This window comes from Chanodichthys erythropterus, chromosome 16 (assembly GCF_024489055.1).
Source record: "Chanodichthys erythropterus isolate Z2021 chromosome 16, ASM2448905v1, whole genome shotgun sequence".
NCBI lineage: Eukaryota > Metazoa > Chordata > Actinopteri > Cypriniformes > Xenocyprididae > Chanodichthys > Chanodichthys erythropterus.
Window position 1 is genome coordinate 32,221,265 of NC_090236.1, and position 17,196 is coordinate 32,238,460.

Consider the following 17,196-nt stretch of genomic DNA (forward strand, 5'->3'; position numbering starts at 1 on the left):
AAAAGATTAATGGCTGTAATTAAACCCAAAGGTGGCTCTACAAAGTATTAAATCAGGGGACTGATGACTTTTCCAACCCTGTCATTCTAGTTTTTCAGGGGTTTTTTAAATTAATTTTCAAAATTAATTTCCTTTTTTTTTTTTTTTGTAAATAAAGCTGGAAAAGGTTTTTTTTATTTTTTTATTTCAGGCAGATTTTCTAGGCACCGTACATATGATGGTATTTTTACCAGCTGAGAACTCGTGAAAAGCTTATAAAAATGTGTAAACTAGTCAAAACGGTGCCAGGAATTCCTCCATTGCACACAAAGAAAGATCTGCTGCAAGGAGACATAGTTTCCTACGCCTGTTACAAACTGTAATGGGCAACGTGTGATGAGAAAAAATAGGTATTGCTTGAGCATTCTGTCCTTTTTAGGGCACTAGAATTCATTTGGAAGTGGTTGTTTGGTGCGAACCAGGGTTCGGATGGATGCGTTCACACTTATTCAAATGAACCTCACTCAGAGCAGAGTCACACCAGAGTTCGTTATAACTGAACCAAACATGCAAAGTGTGAACACACCCTAAATTGTGACAAATACTATTTTTCGTGAACTATTTCTTATATGGTCAGCTACGTTTTTCAGACCACCATCTGGATCCTGAAGAGAGACCAAAAATGAAATGCTGCACTACAGTTATTAAACAGATGGAGAAAGTTAAGTGTCCTATTGAGAACAAATGTAGCATTACACTCATTGGCACCATAACAATATGACACTCTCAATCAAGGGCTACTTTGTCCTTCCATGACTAAGCATTTGCCTCCTTATGACTGGACAGACTGCAGTAACACATGCTAATACTCGTCTACAGTACTCACAACAAACCTTGACCCTCTGTTCACCCACTCAACCGATGGGCATCACTGAGCTCTTGGCTCTCTTCCTGGAGCGCTCAGTAATCCCAGCCTAAATTGAAAGCACTTTTCTTGACAATATCTCAAAACCGGTCAAATAATGTTTTTCACTGGGGCAAAAAATGAGCAAACAATAAACAACAAAAAACGACCCAACGTAGCACAGAATCCATCTGGACAAATCTCAAAGCTGTAGGTCCCTCAGAAACAAGATACTGGTGGAAAAACAGAGCTATAATACACTTTTACTGCTGCTCAATGCAACCACAATCCATTAGATTCACACTAAGAACAACCAGATCAATATAGGACTTTATCAAGACAGCCAATCGAGAAGACCAACATAGGCCTGCCAAGCAAGAAAAGACTCTCTCTGTGAACTGCCTAAAAGGTCTTTTACTTGAAAACTTTTCCAAGTCTTGAACATACTGCCATGTGCACATTTAGGTCAGGAGAGACCTGCACCAGCTATCAGCCACAAGAAACATGAACTCCTTAAGGAATTACTTCTCTCTGCCAAGCCAAAGCCAGCAGACTTGACTAAGGCTGTGGAGAGGCTGGAGTGCACAGCACAAGGGAAACAGCTCGGGCCAAAGTTTCATGGGGTTTATGAGTCAGAACTGCAGGCCAAGGGTGATCCAACTTTATTCTGTCTGTTTTTATTACAATAACTGTGGAAGAAAAAGATACAAATGACTGAGAGAAACGCAATGGAAACATTACATGAAGTCAACACCCCGATTGCTGAGCCACTGAACACCCACAGGCCTGGCAAGCACCACTCCAGAGCTGGCACTGACTGAATCTGTGGCTCTAGATATGAGAAGAACAGGTCATTGTGTAAATTATGGTCTGTTTGGTTCGTATCCATGGCAACAGGCCCTCCGATACTCACGCAGAATGCTAGGTATGCCTTTGGTTCTGAGGATTCCATGTTATGTCCAAGTCTGATTAATAAAACACACACACACAGAGCCAGGTGGAAACTCTTGTTGGAAGCTAAAAGAAACACTGGGTTCAATGCTCTTAAAAAAATGCAGTCAGAAAATAATGAATCGGACTGATTTCGTATTGCGTGACACATTTGTTATTAGCACATATTACAGATTTTCAAATTAAGTATCGCTCAATACTAGACATGTATTGGTTGATATATTTTTACATTTAAATTAAAGGTGCCATCGAATGAAAAATTTAATTTATCTTGGCATAGTTAAATAACAAGAGTTCAGTACATGGACATGACATACAGTGAGTCTCAAACACCATTGTTTCCTCCTTCTTATATAAATAACACTGTTATATATATAACACTGACTGTTACGTAACAGTCGGGGTGTACGCCCCCAATATTTGCATATGCCAGCCCATGTTCAAGCCATTAGACAAGGGCAGGACGTCTGGATGAGCACAGCTGAATCATCAGACTAGGTAAGCAAGCAAGGACAATAGCAAAAAATGGCAGATGGAGCGATAATAACTGACATGATCCATGATAACATGATATTTTTAGTGATATTTGTAAATTGTCTTTCTAAAAGTTTAGTTAGCATGTTGCCAATGTACTGTTAAATGTGGTTAAAGTTACCATCGTTTCTTACTGTATTCAGGGAGACAAGAGAGCCGTCGCTTTTTTCATTTTAAACACTTACAGTCTGTATAATTCATAAACACATCTTCATTCTTTATAAATCTCTCCAACAGTGTAGCATTAGCCGTTAGCCACAGAACATAGCCTTAAACTCATTCAGAATCAAATGCAAACATCCAAATAAATACTATACTCACAGGAATCGATGTATGCATGATGAACACTTTGTAAAGATCCATTTTGAGGGTAATATTAGCTATGTGAACTTTGTGTTTGCTGTTTAAGGCAGTTGAGAGCTCGCGGTGGCGGGGGAGCGGGAGATTTAAAGGGGCCGCACGCTTAATCGGTGCATATGTAATAATGGCTCAAAATGGGCAGTTAAAAAAATTAATTAAAAAAAATCTATGGGGTATTTTGAGCTGAAACTGTATTAACATGGAGAATGTTTTGGGCAAAATTAATTCTGAACAAATAAACTATTGAAAATAAATGCACACAGTTGTTATTTTTGCTTTTTAATTTTAGCAATTCAGTGGTTTGCCAATAAATATTTGTTTACTGCATGATGAAAAATGAAAAACAAATCTTCAGCCAATTTTTGCATACAACATTCATACACTACAGTTCAAAAGTTGAAGGTCAGTATAACTTTTTTAATGTTTCTGGAAGTCGCTTACGCTGCATTCACATGGGCGTTGGCGTCAATGGTTGACGGAGGGCGTGTCTGAGCTGACGCGACCGTCATTGTACAAAAGCCAATCACATTACTTTCCAATGTTGCATGAACGCAATTGACTAGCGTCTGTGATCGGACTGGCTGACGCCTGCGTTGGTACTCGAAAACTTGAGAAATCACATGTCACATGATCCTTCAGAAATCATTCTAATATGTTGATTTGGTGCTCAAGAAACATTTACTATTATCATCAATATTGAAAACAGTTGTGCTGCTTAATATTTTTGTGGAAACATTTTTTCAAGGTTGTTTGACTAGTAGAAAGCTCAAAAGAACATTCATTTAAAATATAATTTTTCTATAAAAATGTAAACAGTCTTTAATGTCATATTTGATCTATTTAATGCATTCCTTCCTGAATAAAAACATGAATTGGCCCCAATATTTTGAATGGTAGTGCATCTTTAATGATTGGACTTAATTAATGACTTTTCAGAAATGCCGGGATTACTTTTTCCTGTCATCCACTTGGTTGGCCCTCATCCGGTCAACAGCAAACTGTCATCTTCAGATCAGTGTGGAGAGAACATGTAATCAAAATACGCCTCTTCTTGAAGAGCCAACAACTATGTGCAATCTTTTCCATAAAGCTAGAATTCCAGACTGAAAACCGGATTAACAAAAGAATGCATTTGTGTTGATCATCTATAAGGTCAAATGAGGAAGACAAAAGTGAATAAATCAATCAAGGTCTTACTCCACAAATACCTAAACTCAAAACTAAAATGATCTTCTACTAATGCTGTTCCTAAAAATATATTTTTAGCATTAGCAGTGCTAGCAGGGTGGCCCTTGTTGACAGAGGGGCTGGTCAGCCCTGAAGGCCGGTGAAGAAGACAATTTGTCCATGCCTGAGAGTGCGTCTGGTGACCTCAACGCAAGGACACGAGACACGGCACACTGTCTCTCCCTCAGCTGCTGCATGAGCTTGTATAACCATCCAGCTGAGCTCGGCCTGGTCAATTCTCAAATGACAGACACACAGCACAATCAAACAGCAACAGAACCAGAGCCAGCAGCAGAAGCACTATTATTCTGCTGACTAACACTAAGCAGCCACTGTTCAGTAATCACAGACTGCTACAGAGAGCGCTACTTCGGACTGATAATGACATAATCACCAGTCAACTGCTCATGCCTAAGATGATCGAGCAAAGCTGTGTTTTGCAAGCTGCAGCAACGCTAAAGGCCCATTCACACCAAGGATGAGAACTAAAAAGTAACTATAACTTTAAAGTTAAAATAATTGTTCTAATTCTATGAGAATAGGAAAGTCCACAGCACAATGATAACAATACAGAGGAAAAATATTGTTGGAATCTCTCTCAGAACATTTTTTTCCAGCAGAGGAACAATAACATTGACAGTCATCAGAATATATCCTGACATTAAATAATAATAAGCATTTAAAGACTTAGTTCACCCAAAAATGAAATTGATTTCATTAAGTACTCACCCTCATGTTGTCCCAAACCCGCAAGGCCTTCCTTCTGACCCTGCACTGCGTTCACTATGTCAACTGCATATGACAACAGTTCAAATGGATGAATAAAGTCCTTATTTTTGTTTTGTTTTTGCGCACAAACGCATTCCCGTTACTTCATAATATTAAGGTTGAACCACTAGTCACACAGACTATTTTAACAATGTCTTTAATACCTTTCTGCAATGATTTCATCACAAATATCTTAATTTGTGTTCCGAAGATGAACGAAGGTCTTACGGGTTTGGGACGACATGAGGGTGAGTACTTAAGGACTGAAATTTCATTTTTGGGTGAACTAACCCTTTAAAGTGCAGACAACATAACTGCAGCATGCGTTCAAAATAATCAGAATGTTATCTAGCATTAGTGTGGTTGTTAATAAAGTTATCATCATAGTTACCGTTCTTGATGTGAACGGGCTTTAAAGGGTAAGTTCACCCAAAAATGAAAATTATGTAATTTATTGCTCACCCTCATGTCATTCCACAACCGTAAGACCTTTGTTCATCTTTGGAACACAGATGAAGGTATTTTTGATAATGAATATCCGATGCGATGGCTCAGTAAGGCCTGCATCGCCAGCAATAACACTTCTTTTTTCAATGCCCAGACAGCTACCAAAAACATATTTAAAACAGTTCATGTGGCTACAGTGGTTTAACTTTAATATTATAAAGTGACGAGAAAACTTTTTGTGCACCAAAAATAACAAAATAGCGACTTTATTCAACAATATCTAGTGATGGACGACTTCAAAACACTGCTTCATGAAACTTCGAAGCTTTACAAATCTTTTGTTTCGAATCAGTTGTTTGCAGCGTGTATCAAACTTCCAAAGTCACGTGAACTATTGAAGTTTCAAAATACTTACGACGTAACGAAGCCTCGTTTACTGAAATCATGTGATTTTGGCACTCTGAACCACTGATTCGAAACAAATGATTTGTAAAGCTTCGAAGCTTCATGAAGCAGTGTTTTGAGGTCACCCATCACTAGATATTGTGGAATAAAGTAGTAATTTTGTTATTTATGATGCACAAAAAGTATTCTCGTCGCTTTATAATATCAAAGTTGAATATGTTTTTAGTAGCTTTCTGGACGTTGAAAAAGGGAGTGTTATTGCTGGAGATGCAGGCTTCACTGAGCCATCAGATTTTGGTCGCCATCTGATTTTTCGGTGTGGAACAACATGAGGGTGAGTAATTAATGACAGAATTTTCATTTTTGGGTGAACTAACCCTTTAATGGTTGTTACGAATTAAAGTAAGCAACTGAATTGACAGAATTGACCAATCAGAATCAAGTATTCCAGAGAGCCACATAATTTGATTTCCTTGATGTAACTAAACAAAAATTTGTCAATGCATTATAAAAAGGAAGCTATACTTTTTCATTGCTCAAGTTTTTTTATAAACTGATTGTATAAGATAATTATTATAATAATTCCCTTTAATGTCAAGGCTGAATTCTAATTAAATTACCATGAGGATAATTACATTTGTTTTGGAAAATTACTCAACTGAACTTCAATTTGCATAAAAGCATCTGCTAAATAAATAAATGTACATTAAAATAAGTAGATTTAAAAGCTCAATCTTCTCCTGCTAAATGAAAGCATAATGCTGTGAAAAATGGAAATTTGGTCAGCACTGAAACATCAAACCATACAATCCCATAGATCTCATGCACCAGGAATTTCAAGGCAACCAAATGTGGTGCAAATCCTCTGATTTCCCATCTGGCCACAAATCAATGGCTGCAGATCAAGTCTGCCATAAAATAGGTCACTAGAGCGTTTCATCGTTGTTCTCATGACATGCAGGCACTGTAACGCATGAATGAATACACAGAAAATAAATGTGTAAACTAAAAAAAGATGCCACAAAAAAAGCTACATAGCTTTAAAATCAGAATCGCATTTGTATGGTGAACTGTTAGCATATGGTCTTTTGTGTTGGCAAATATACTCATTGTTTCAAAACACAATGATGAGATTTCTCAGTACTGTCACAATCTCTGCTTGGAGTACACAAAAACCACACAAAATGGTACCCAGAATACCAAGAGATACCAAGAAAAATGCAAATAAATAAATAAAAAATCCAGAATTATTAAAGAGAAAACTATTGTACTCAATAATACAGTGCTGTTGTGCCTGCTTGTTTTATTCGCTTCAAGCGAACAACGCAAACAATGCAGCATATTATGAGCAAATGCTAAGAAGGGTGGACATCTTTTATTCATATTTTTTTTGTGCTAGAGACAGGGATGACTAAGCAGCGGGTATATAGGAGCGTCATTGTTGTTAAGTAAAGGAGGTATTCCACTGACTCATTTAACCCACAGAGTCAGACTACTGAAGAGGAGTTTGACTTCTAAAAACATTCAACTGATCATTGTGTTCTCATCCTAAACACATTAGAGCATAAAATACCCAAGTTTCTGTCCTGTTTTGTCAATGGTTCCCTTTAATGCTTTAAGCTCCACCTCAGGCATAAAATGAGTGAATCCGCTCTATAGTTGGATGGGTTTTGCTGCAGTGCAGAATATAACTGCGTGTCTCTGTGCAAGGGATTTATTCTATGCCCATGTAAATGAAGCACTAACTGCAGTATCAGTCACTGGGGACATCTCCCTTAAGCACTCAGGGACATTTCACATTACTTTTTTTTTTTAGCTGAGAGGATTATCAGTGCAGGCATTACTCCATGCAGGGCTAAAACAGAGAATCTCTTACACCCTTCACTTGATTGTGCTGTATAAAATATGACAAGCAATAAACAAGGAGCCAGTTTCCATGTAAGCCCACAGACAACTTACCATTACTATTTGAAATGGAAATTATGAACAGAAATTTCAATTCTTTGATTGTGAATGTTGGCCGCTTGTTGATAAGCAGTCTATACTGTACATCTACCTTCAAAACCTTGCCATCTGGTCCTCATAATGAGAATGTATGAGCACAGTGCCATGGAAACCATTATCAAGATGGAGAGGCCTTGTATGGAATGCAGGATTAGGGCAAAGGTGTTGTGGACAAAGTGAAGGACAGTGAAAATGTAGAAGATTGCACATTTAATGAGTGGAGATACAGTAGACGATGTACTGTATAGTCATAATATTGGTTGAAGGGTTGAGGTGTGTTATTTTATATACTAAGAACAAACTACTGTTTGAGCATTTCTGTAGCTAATGCCAAGGTCATGGTTTGATTCCCAGGGAATCCATGAACTGATAAAATGTATACCTTAAATGCAATACAAGTTGCTTTGGATAAAAGCATCTGCAAAAAAACGAATAAATATAAATGGAAAAACTGGGGGATGGAGAAAAAAACACAGACCTGAAAAATTAGAAAAGACTAGAAATGTAAAAGAGGCAGCGACGTCGGCACATGCCAGCAGCCCAGTATGCAAGTGACAAGTGGTGAGAAGATAAAAGAATTTTTAAATAAAAATGTATATATTTTTGTTAAAATTAATAAGCAAATCCCTACACTCTGGGTACTGCAGAGCACAGTTTATATGGACCACACGCCGCTGCTGCACACAACAGTATCCAGAAGGAATGACAAAGAACAGAAAAGGGGGATAATAACACTGTTATAGAATTATATAATATGTATTTTTTTTAAATAAAATACTGTTAAACGCATGCGACAAATAATAGAAAATTGACATATTTTAAAAGATTTTGTGTCTTCTCTGGTCCAGTCGGTATAAGCACATTTACCTAAAATCGCCAGACTCGAAGCTACTAATGCCAGACCCGACCCGTGTTCGAGGCCTACGTCAACGTTTTGGACCCAAACCTGCTCAGGTCAAACCTGAATTTAGTCAATCGATTCTCCTATGCACTGTGAGTTGCTGCTCTTAAATCAATCACTTATGAGGTTTCAGGACAGATAGGAAGCTGCCTTAAAGGGATAGTTCACCCAAAAATGAAAATCATCCCATGATTTATTCACCCTCAGGCCATCCTAGGTGTATATGACTTTCTTTTCAGACGAACACAATCAGATTTGTATTAAAAAATATCCTGGCTCTTCCAAGCTTAAAATAACTAGCTTCCGCATACTGCACAAGTCGACTTGTGCCACAAGAGTAGCAACTGATGCGATGTATGATGTAGGATGTAGAAGTAGCATAAGCTTAGGTGAGAGTAAACGCCTCTCGCGGTTCAAACAAATAGGGTTGTGCAACAAACTCAAGCTCCTCTTCCCTTATTTCAATATCCACCCACATTTCTCTTTAAAAATTCTCGTTTTAGACCAGTTTTGTTTTGCTCTCTCCTCTACGCTTCCGCATTCGCCATCGATGCGTATGGCCGTCTACTGGAAGCTAGTTATTATAGTTAGTAAAGTTTTAAAAATGGATATTTTTTTCTTACAAAAACCCATCGCTTCACTTCATAAGGCCTTTATTAACCCCCTGGAGTCGTATGGATTATATTTATGATGAATGGATGCATTTTTTTGGGCTTCAATATCAAGATTGTGTTCATCTGAAAGAAGACCGTCATATACACCTAGGATGGCTTGAGGGTGAGTAAATCATGGGATCATTTTCATTTTTGGGTGAACTATCCCATTAAGGTGCATTAACAGAACATGTTTTGCATTTAAAAAGTTGAGATGCAAGACAGAGGAATGTAAAAAAGTGAAAGGACTAGAGGCATGTTTGATTTATTTCTTTTAATGTGTTTTTAGAACGCTGTGTCATGAACGAGATAGCAAAAAATGTGGGTGCAACGGTCCAACATGTCCATTTTCCCATGTTTACACAGAAAAACATTGGAAAAGCAGTGCAGTGGAATGCAAAAACATGTTTTGTTTAAACGGCCCCTTAGAAGGCAGCTGTCTATGTAGGCAAGCGAGGCCACTCACTAGGTTTTGGAACAGAGCTAAAGATGACTCACTAAAACAAGAGTGTTTCACTTTGTGCTGCTGAAAGTGCTGACTCCAGTAAAACCGCTAAACACCTGGCAGCCTGAACACAGGTGAAACTCAAGGCCTCAACGCCAATAGCTACAGTTTCATGAACCCAAATAATCCATTTATAATCAGATTGATGGCTCATTCAGACTGAATGAAATTTTGATCTGATTGAAAGGGGTGGTGAAATAATCCAATCAACAGGAAAAATTAAGCATGTAAACACTTGAATCAAACTATTTTCTTAATCTGATTCAAAAATACCTTGCGCACATACACAGTGCTATGATGCCTATTATTTAAGTCTCATGAATTACAAACTCAGCACTGGATAAGACTAAATATTTACTAAATATTTGTTAAAAAAAGCTTTTCTGACATAAATATCAGCTTTCTTTTTAGAAATGTCAAGACAAAAATGACAATTAAACTCAAAGCTCCGGTGACATTAGCGCAGTGGCTTTCTCCAGTTCTAAACATGGCGACTGGGCACTGTGCATGCATTCATTTTCGGTTAAACTAATCCTTTAAGTTTTGTTTGGAATACATGTAATACACATGTAAATGAATATGTGAGGGTGAAACTACACATTGACGTAACTGATTGCGAAAATACGCCGATTTGCGTGGAATGCGTTGATGCGTCACACTGTTTATGTTCATCCTTAACCCCTGTTTCATCAGGGATCAACTGACTGATCAGAAAATAATTAGATCTTTAGATTAATCGATAGATTAATCGATCATCAAAATTATTTTTACAGCCCTAAGTACACTTTCTGAAAAACTTTCAGAATCTGAAATCGGATTAGATTCATTCCGACTGATGAAGATTAGTGCATGTAAAAAATACCAAGTGTGGAGACTAAATCATAAAATTAGAAATCTTTTTGTCATCTGAGATCTAGCCTGATGGTTAGTGCCTGTGCTCTGATACGTGATGGCGCACATATGGGGCAACGCAAATTCATGTCATCTGTCATCTCATCCGTCATCTCATTCCCCTTCTTCTCAAAACATTCACTGGAATCAGTGTAAAGGCCTTTGCACACTGAGTCCAAAATTTTCGCATGCGTTTTTTCGTATTCACAATCCTAAAAATTCGTCACACACAGAGACCTTGCACGCTGAGTCCGATGCGTATTAATGAATGCGTTGCGAAAAAAAAAAAAAAAAAGCAAAACAATACAAAATGAAGTCTTCAAGCAGTGAGCACGATTAGTTGTCTCCTCTTTTCTAAAAAGAGAAAAAGAAAGAGGAAATATTGGGTCCATTCAATCCCGAGATTGCATAGAGAAAAAGGAGAATTCACCTTATCAAGGAGCTGCGGGATTATCCGAGCTTTTCAAAGATTACTTATGATGTCAGTGGCTCTGTTTGATGCTTTACTACTGGCACAATATGTCTTTATATTCTGTCTCTTTGTATTCCTCACGTTGTTTGTCATTCAGTGCTGCTGTTTTGTACTGTAGACTACGTGGATCAACTTGTCAGATGGCATTCTGGATTTTTGTGTTCGCGTACGGTGGCTCTGAATAGTCAAAACGTCTCTCAAAATGCGTGCCACGGATGCGAAAAACGCAGAAAATCGAACCTGATCCGAATATTTTTTTGACGGACGAAAGTTTCGGAGGCAGTGTGCAAACGCGATTGACATAACGTTAGTTCAAATTTATTTTTTAACGTGCAAAAGTTTCGCATGCGAATTTCGGACTCAGTGTGCAATGACCTTAAGTTATAAACTCCGCCCCTTCCATGTAATAGAAAGAGATGCGAGCCATACTAAAAAAAAAATCCAATTACACTTTTGTTTATCTTTTTCTGTTATTTTAGGTAGTTCTTATCATTCAGATGTGTGTTCAAGTGTTCATTTTTTCCAATAACTTTGGTTTTAGTTAGTTATTTGATGCTAAAAAACTTTGCTTGCATTGCTTGCATTCACACAATCACTCTACTGTGCAGACTCAGGCTCTAAATGACGTAATTGGCAACACCCATTTCTGGGATATTTTGGCTTCATTTTTCTATGGTGGAAGTGGAGACACATTGTCCATCTTTGTTTACAGCAGGGGTGGCAAACATATGGCCCGCAAGCTCACTGTTTGCGAAATATAGGAAGAATTGGTCGAAATGTAAAAAATATAAATACTGATTGGGGGTTATATGAATGTATCTCTGAAGGGAACTGACTGTCTTTAGAAAAGTTTCGATGTCATTTTCTTTCCTCTTATCTCCGTATAAAGTTTTGTTTATAAGCGCAGTGCTGCTTTGTGTACAGTGGTAATCAAGGAAACGCTATATCGCTGCTGTTCCATAAGCGCCACCTAATGGCAGAGAATGAGTTTCCATTTTCATTCAGTCCGTCTGCAATTTTTGTTTTGTGTAGGTGTCTTATGTAGCATAATTTCATAAAGCTAAATTCAGACCATGCTGTTTTTGCTGTAATTCTTGAAATTATATAATTAATTTAAATCAAAAACAACCGCTCATGTTACATGTGTGTAGCATTTTTGTTTGGATTGTGATTAAAATGCAGTGGAGCCTCTAATATCAAATGGGTACACTTTTTTTTTTTGTTTAAGGCCAGTTTGGCCTGTTATAGAACTAATAAACAACAAATAAATTTGCTTAAAGAAAAACAAATTGGCAACCGATATCAGAATCAGCAAATTTGCTTCTAAACAAAAATGGAATTGGCCATGAAAAATCAAAATCAGTGCATCACTAATATAAAAAATTAAATAAAACATTTTTTTTTTTCTTTTAAGTCTCATAAAGTCTTTTTGCTGTAAAAACAAATGCCATTTTTAAAGAGCAGTGTGTTTTTCTAGAGTTCTTGCAAATTAATTTTTTAGTTTGTATGGTTAATATTAATGTAACTGCCAGCGCACTAAAGCTCAAAAAAGGTAATTCGGCCTACACATGGTTACATTTTTTCCCCATCCGGCCCTCAACCAAAAATTAGTTTGACACCCCTGGTTTACAGTCTATGTTCTGAATGAAATAAGAGAAAGAAAATCCTTTGGATTCCAGACAATGTATTCAAAAGGGGCCAAAAGAACATGTGGAGCTGCCAAAACGAGACACCACGGAGGAGTCTCTCCAGATCACCAGAAACATCATTAGCTAAAACCACTAATGGGCTCTTTACACATCTCAGCCTGAGCTTTCTGTTCGTCTCCTTAACACCAACGCTATAAAAAATACGGTCAGCCTGCCCATGTGTATTATTCAGAGCGCTGTTCATTCACCTCCCATTCATTCTGCCTCACAATGCCTCCTATCACTACCCTAGACATTTCTAATTCATGCTGGTGACATTCATGTCTCCCAGAGTCATTCGGGGGATCACCATGTCTGTCTTGGCCATTAAAACAGTGTGTCAATAGAGAGTGGGCTCTATGGCAGAGCAAGAGGAAGCCCCATCATCTGCCTGCAGAGCTCTCTGTTGTCTTGGCAAGTCAGGTGTTCACTGGCCCATGTGTAAGTAGGTTAATCCCTTCTCTCTATCTCACTCTTTCTGCTCCTGGAACCACTGCTCAGGAGAATAACCTCTCCTTGTAACATGAACTATTCTTAGAACATCACAAATCTCAGATCCACAGAGGATGAGAGATGCTGGCGTGACTTGTGGGATTTCTGCTCTTTGGGAATTAGGGAAGCACAATTGGCTGTTCCCGAGTCTAATGTTTCCTTCTCCAAAACATCAAAGTGTGCAAATAATCTAAGCGAATGCATTTTTATGTCTATGGACGAACTAAAAGAGCTTGATTCATTTTGATGAATTATTTCATAGTTCACATGGTGAAATGACATACATAATACATAAATATAAAAAAAAATTAAAACCACTTTCAAGTTTCCCAAATCCCATTTGACTCTACCACTCTGCTAGTCCATGCTCATCTATGAACATAATAACATACAGACATCTAGGTCATGGGGACATTAGCCCATCTGTCTTCGCTTATGTTCCAGTGCATTTGTTGCTTTTTACTAATTAACCGAGGTTGATCTAATCACTGTTTCACTTGTATGAGGTGGTTTACAACCTCTGGATATATTCATCAGATATATTAAGGAATTTATTGTTGATTTAAAAAAATAATAATATAATAATAATTTAATTAATGTGTATTTGCATGGTAATTATGCCTAAACATTCTCACTCCAAACCTGTAAATAAGACATGTACTTTATTGCTAATTTTGTTGGAATGTTTTTGCTTTTTAAAGCACTATATGAATATAAACATAATATTATTATAATAGTTGATATTATAATTGATTATTGACTATGTCAATTGCATGACATGTGATTTCAATATGGCATCTACCATTTAATGATTAGTTCAGCTTCAATTGAAAATTACCCCAAGTTTAGCCATCCTAGGTGTATATGACTTTCTTCTTTCTGATGAACACATTTGGAACACATCCAAACTTTATAATGGCAGTGAGCATTACCAAACGAGTATGAGCTCCTCCATCCACATCCATCCATCATAAGCGTGTGCTCCGGGGGATTAACAAAGGCCTTCTGAAGCGAAGCGATGCGTTTGTGTAAAAAAAAAAAAAAAAAAAAAAAAAAATATTTAAGAAGTTACGAAGTAAAATATCTAGCTTCCGCCAGACTGCCTTCCGTATTCAAGTTATGAAGATCTCGCAGTTCAAAAAGCTGACACTACATCCTACTCATTCCCTATTCAACTTATGGAAAAAGCGTAACTGACACGACGCCCGTTTTTTTTTTTTTTTTCCCGTAAGTTGAATAAGGAAGGCATTAACCTAATATTATTATAATAGTTGATATTAACGTCCTATGGCTTCCCTATTCAACTAACGAAAAAAGCTTAGCTGGTTCCGTTTTTTTTTTTTGTTTCCGTAAGTTGAATAAGGAAGGCATTAACCTAATATTATTATAATTGTCGATATTAGTGTATGCTACGTCCTACTCATTCCCTATTCAACTTACGAAAAAAGCTTAACTGGCGCGACGCCCTGTTCCGTTTTGGTTTTTTTTCCCGTAAGTTGAATATGGAAGTACGGAAGAGGATTAGGGCCAAGCAGTAATAAAAAAATAAAACCATCTCGAGATTAAAGTTGTTAAATTTTGAGAAAAAACTCGTTAAATTTCAAGAAAAAAGTCTAAATAAAATGTTGAGAATAAACTCATTAAATTACGAGAAAAAACATTAAAATTCAAGAAAAAAGTCGAGATAAAATGTTGAGAATAAATTTGTTAAATTATGAGAAAAAAGTTAAATTATGAGAACAAATTCGTAATTTAACAAATTTGTTTTCATAATTTAACGACTTTTTTCTCATAATTTAACGAATTTATTCTCAACATTTTATCTCGACTTTTTTCTCGAAATTTAACAAGTTTTTTCTCTAAATTTAACAACTTTAATCTCGAGATGGTTTTATTTTTTATTATTGCTTGGCCCTAATCCTCTTCCGTATGGAAGGCAGTCTGGCGGAAGCTAGATATTTTACTTCATAACTTGTTAAATATGTTTTTTTTTGTTTGTTTTTACACAAATGCATCGCTTCACTTCAGAAGACGTTTATTAACCACCCCAGAGCTGTACGTTTATGACGGATGGATGTGGATGCTTCAGCTTCATACTTGTTAATCCTGCTCACTGCCATTATAGAGCTCGGATGCGTCAGGAAATTTATTAATATTTCTCAGATTGTGTTCATCAGAAAGAAGATAGTCATACACACCTAGGATGGCTTGAGGGTGAATAAAACTTGGGCTAATTTTCATTTAAAAGTGAACTAATCCTTTAAGGGGCAACCCATGTAGAATAATAAAAGAGTTAAAACCAATCATGTGATGTTATAATTTATTTAAAACATAAATAAATAAATAAATTAAAATAAAATACTAAATGCACCTTAAATATTGAAGGCTGTATTTAATGACACAAATAAAATTTGATCAAAATCCCATTGACTCCTATCAAGCTCCCATCATTCACTGCACATCCACGACCTCGATGACATCAAAGAGTTCTCCGAGGAAATTGCGCCAACACTCCCAATTATGACGCTTTATCTTGAGGAAACAGTCAGTCAGTGGACCACATAATCAATAAAACAATATTAAATCCATCCAGCTTACATGCAATTCTACTCAATTTTTAAAAACGCATTAACTTACAATAGGCATCGCTTGATGAAATCAATTCGTTGTTATTAAAAGCAATTTAAATAAACGTAAAACATCAGAAATAACGACTAAAAAGCATAAACAGTGACATAATATGATCGAATACTTGTTACTGGTAACAATGGATATATTCAAATGACTGTTCATGAGCGCCGCATTGATTCTGTGTGTGTTGTAAATCCATTTCTACCGAACTACAGGCAACACAACGGGGACGAACCGGTGCTTCAAACGACAAAGAGAGTGTCAAGGAGAATTTAGAGGTTGCAGGACAGAAATGAGCGTTAAGTATGTTTGAAGTGGATCCTCCATTGGATTGGGACCGTTATTTGTGTCTTGCACAATAGTGCGAGTTGAGCCTCCCTCATTTAACAGTGACAGAGCGGCCTTACCTCCTCCAGAACATTGACCGTGTTCCGACAGCTCTGCAAGCGGGTGGTGAAGCTTGATGTCGTGGGGGAATTGTAATCCTCCGTCGTCTCCGAGAGAAACTCGGACACGGAGATCTGATCCGGCATCCTTGCAAACCCAGTCGCCCAATAAAAATGGAGGGGAGAAAAATCACAATAGCACCATAAGAACGGAGCGATGTCTCAGTTTGGGTAAGGTTGAATGGCAAGGCAATGCGTAAAACGAAAAGAAACGTAGCCAAATGTGTGGCAGTGCCTTTTTCTTCACTGACTATGCAATTCCAGTCCCTAGAGAGGGTCGTTGTGTGTAATTTCCACGTCTTTCCTCTTCCCCTGTCTTAATTATCCACTTGCATCTACATTAAACGGCTCAGGCTGCTCTCCTTGTTCTCCCAATGTAAGATGTAAGATGCTGCACTCATTCCACAATTTAGCTTTAAAATGGTATGATATTTTGAATATTTCCTTCAATTATGGTCGTTCCGGTTTCGGAAGCGGTTTCATTCTGTTTTCCCTTTCTCTTTCCTCCGTTTTCCCCCCCGTCCTGACGGTCTGAGCTCCCTGACACCAGCGCGTGCACGCACGCTCATCTCCTCCCACCACTGATGACGGGATAAACAAGAGGAGAAACTGCGCATGCGTCACAAGGCAATAGCGAGGGCTTTATTTTTACTACTTTATAAAAGATTAATACATAAATCAAATGACTAAATTAATTCGTATACTTAAAAAAATAATCATAATAATAAATAAAGAATTCAATAAACGCAAGAATAAATAATAAATGAGTAGTAAAGTGAATGAATTAGGCTAGTAAATTAATAAAAACAAATACATTCAGGACCAAAATGTTTGCATTAGGTTATATTTCTTTTTATTACATTCATAGATTATAAATGTAATGTAGTCTATACAGCAAATTATCCACTTGCATCTATATTAAACGACTCAGGCTGCTC

At 37.2% G+C, this 17,196-nt stretch overlaps 1 protein-coding gene across 3 annotated transcripts in view; it reads right to left on the reverse strand.

Moving 5' to 3' along the window:
* The window catches only part of asap1a (ArfGAP with SH3 domain, ankyrin repeat and PH domain 1a), a 66,416-nt gene that overhangs the window by 46,560 nt on the left and 2,660 nt on the right, over positions 1–17,196 (reverse strand). For all 3 annotated transcript variants that reach the window (XM_067362560.1, XM_067362561.1, XM_067362558.1), the window contains one exon: positions 16,220–16,346. In XM_067362560.1, the coding sequence (XP_067218661.1) occupies positions 16,220–16,346 (127 nt within the window). The remainder of the gene's footprint in view (positions 1–16,219; positions 16,347–17,196) is intronic.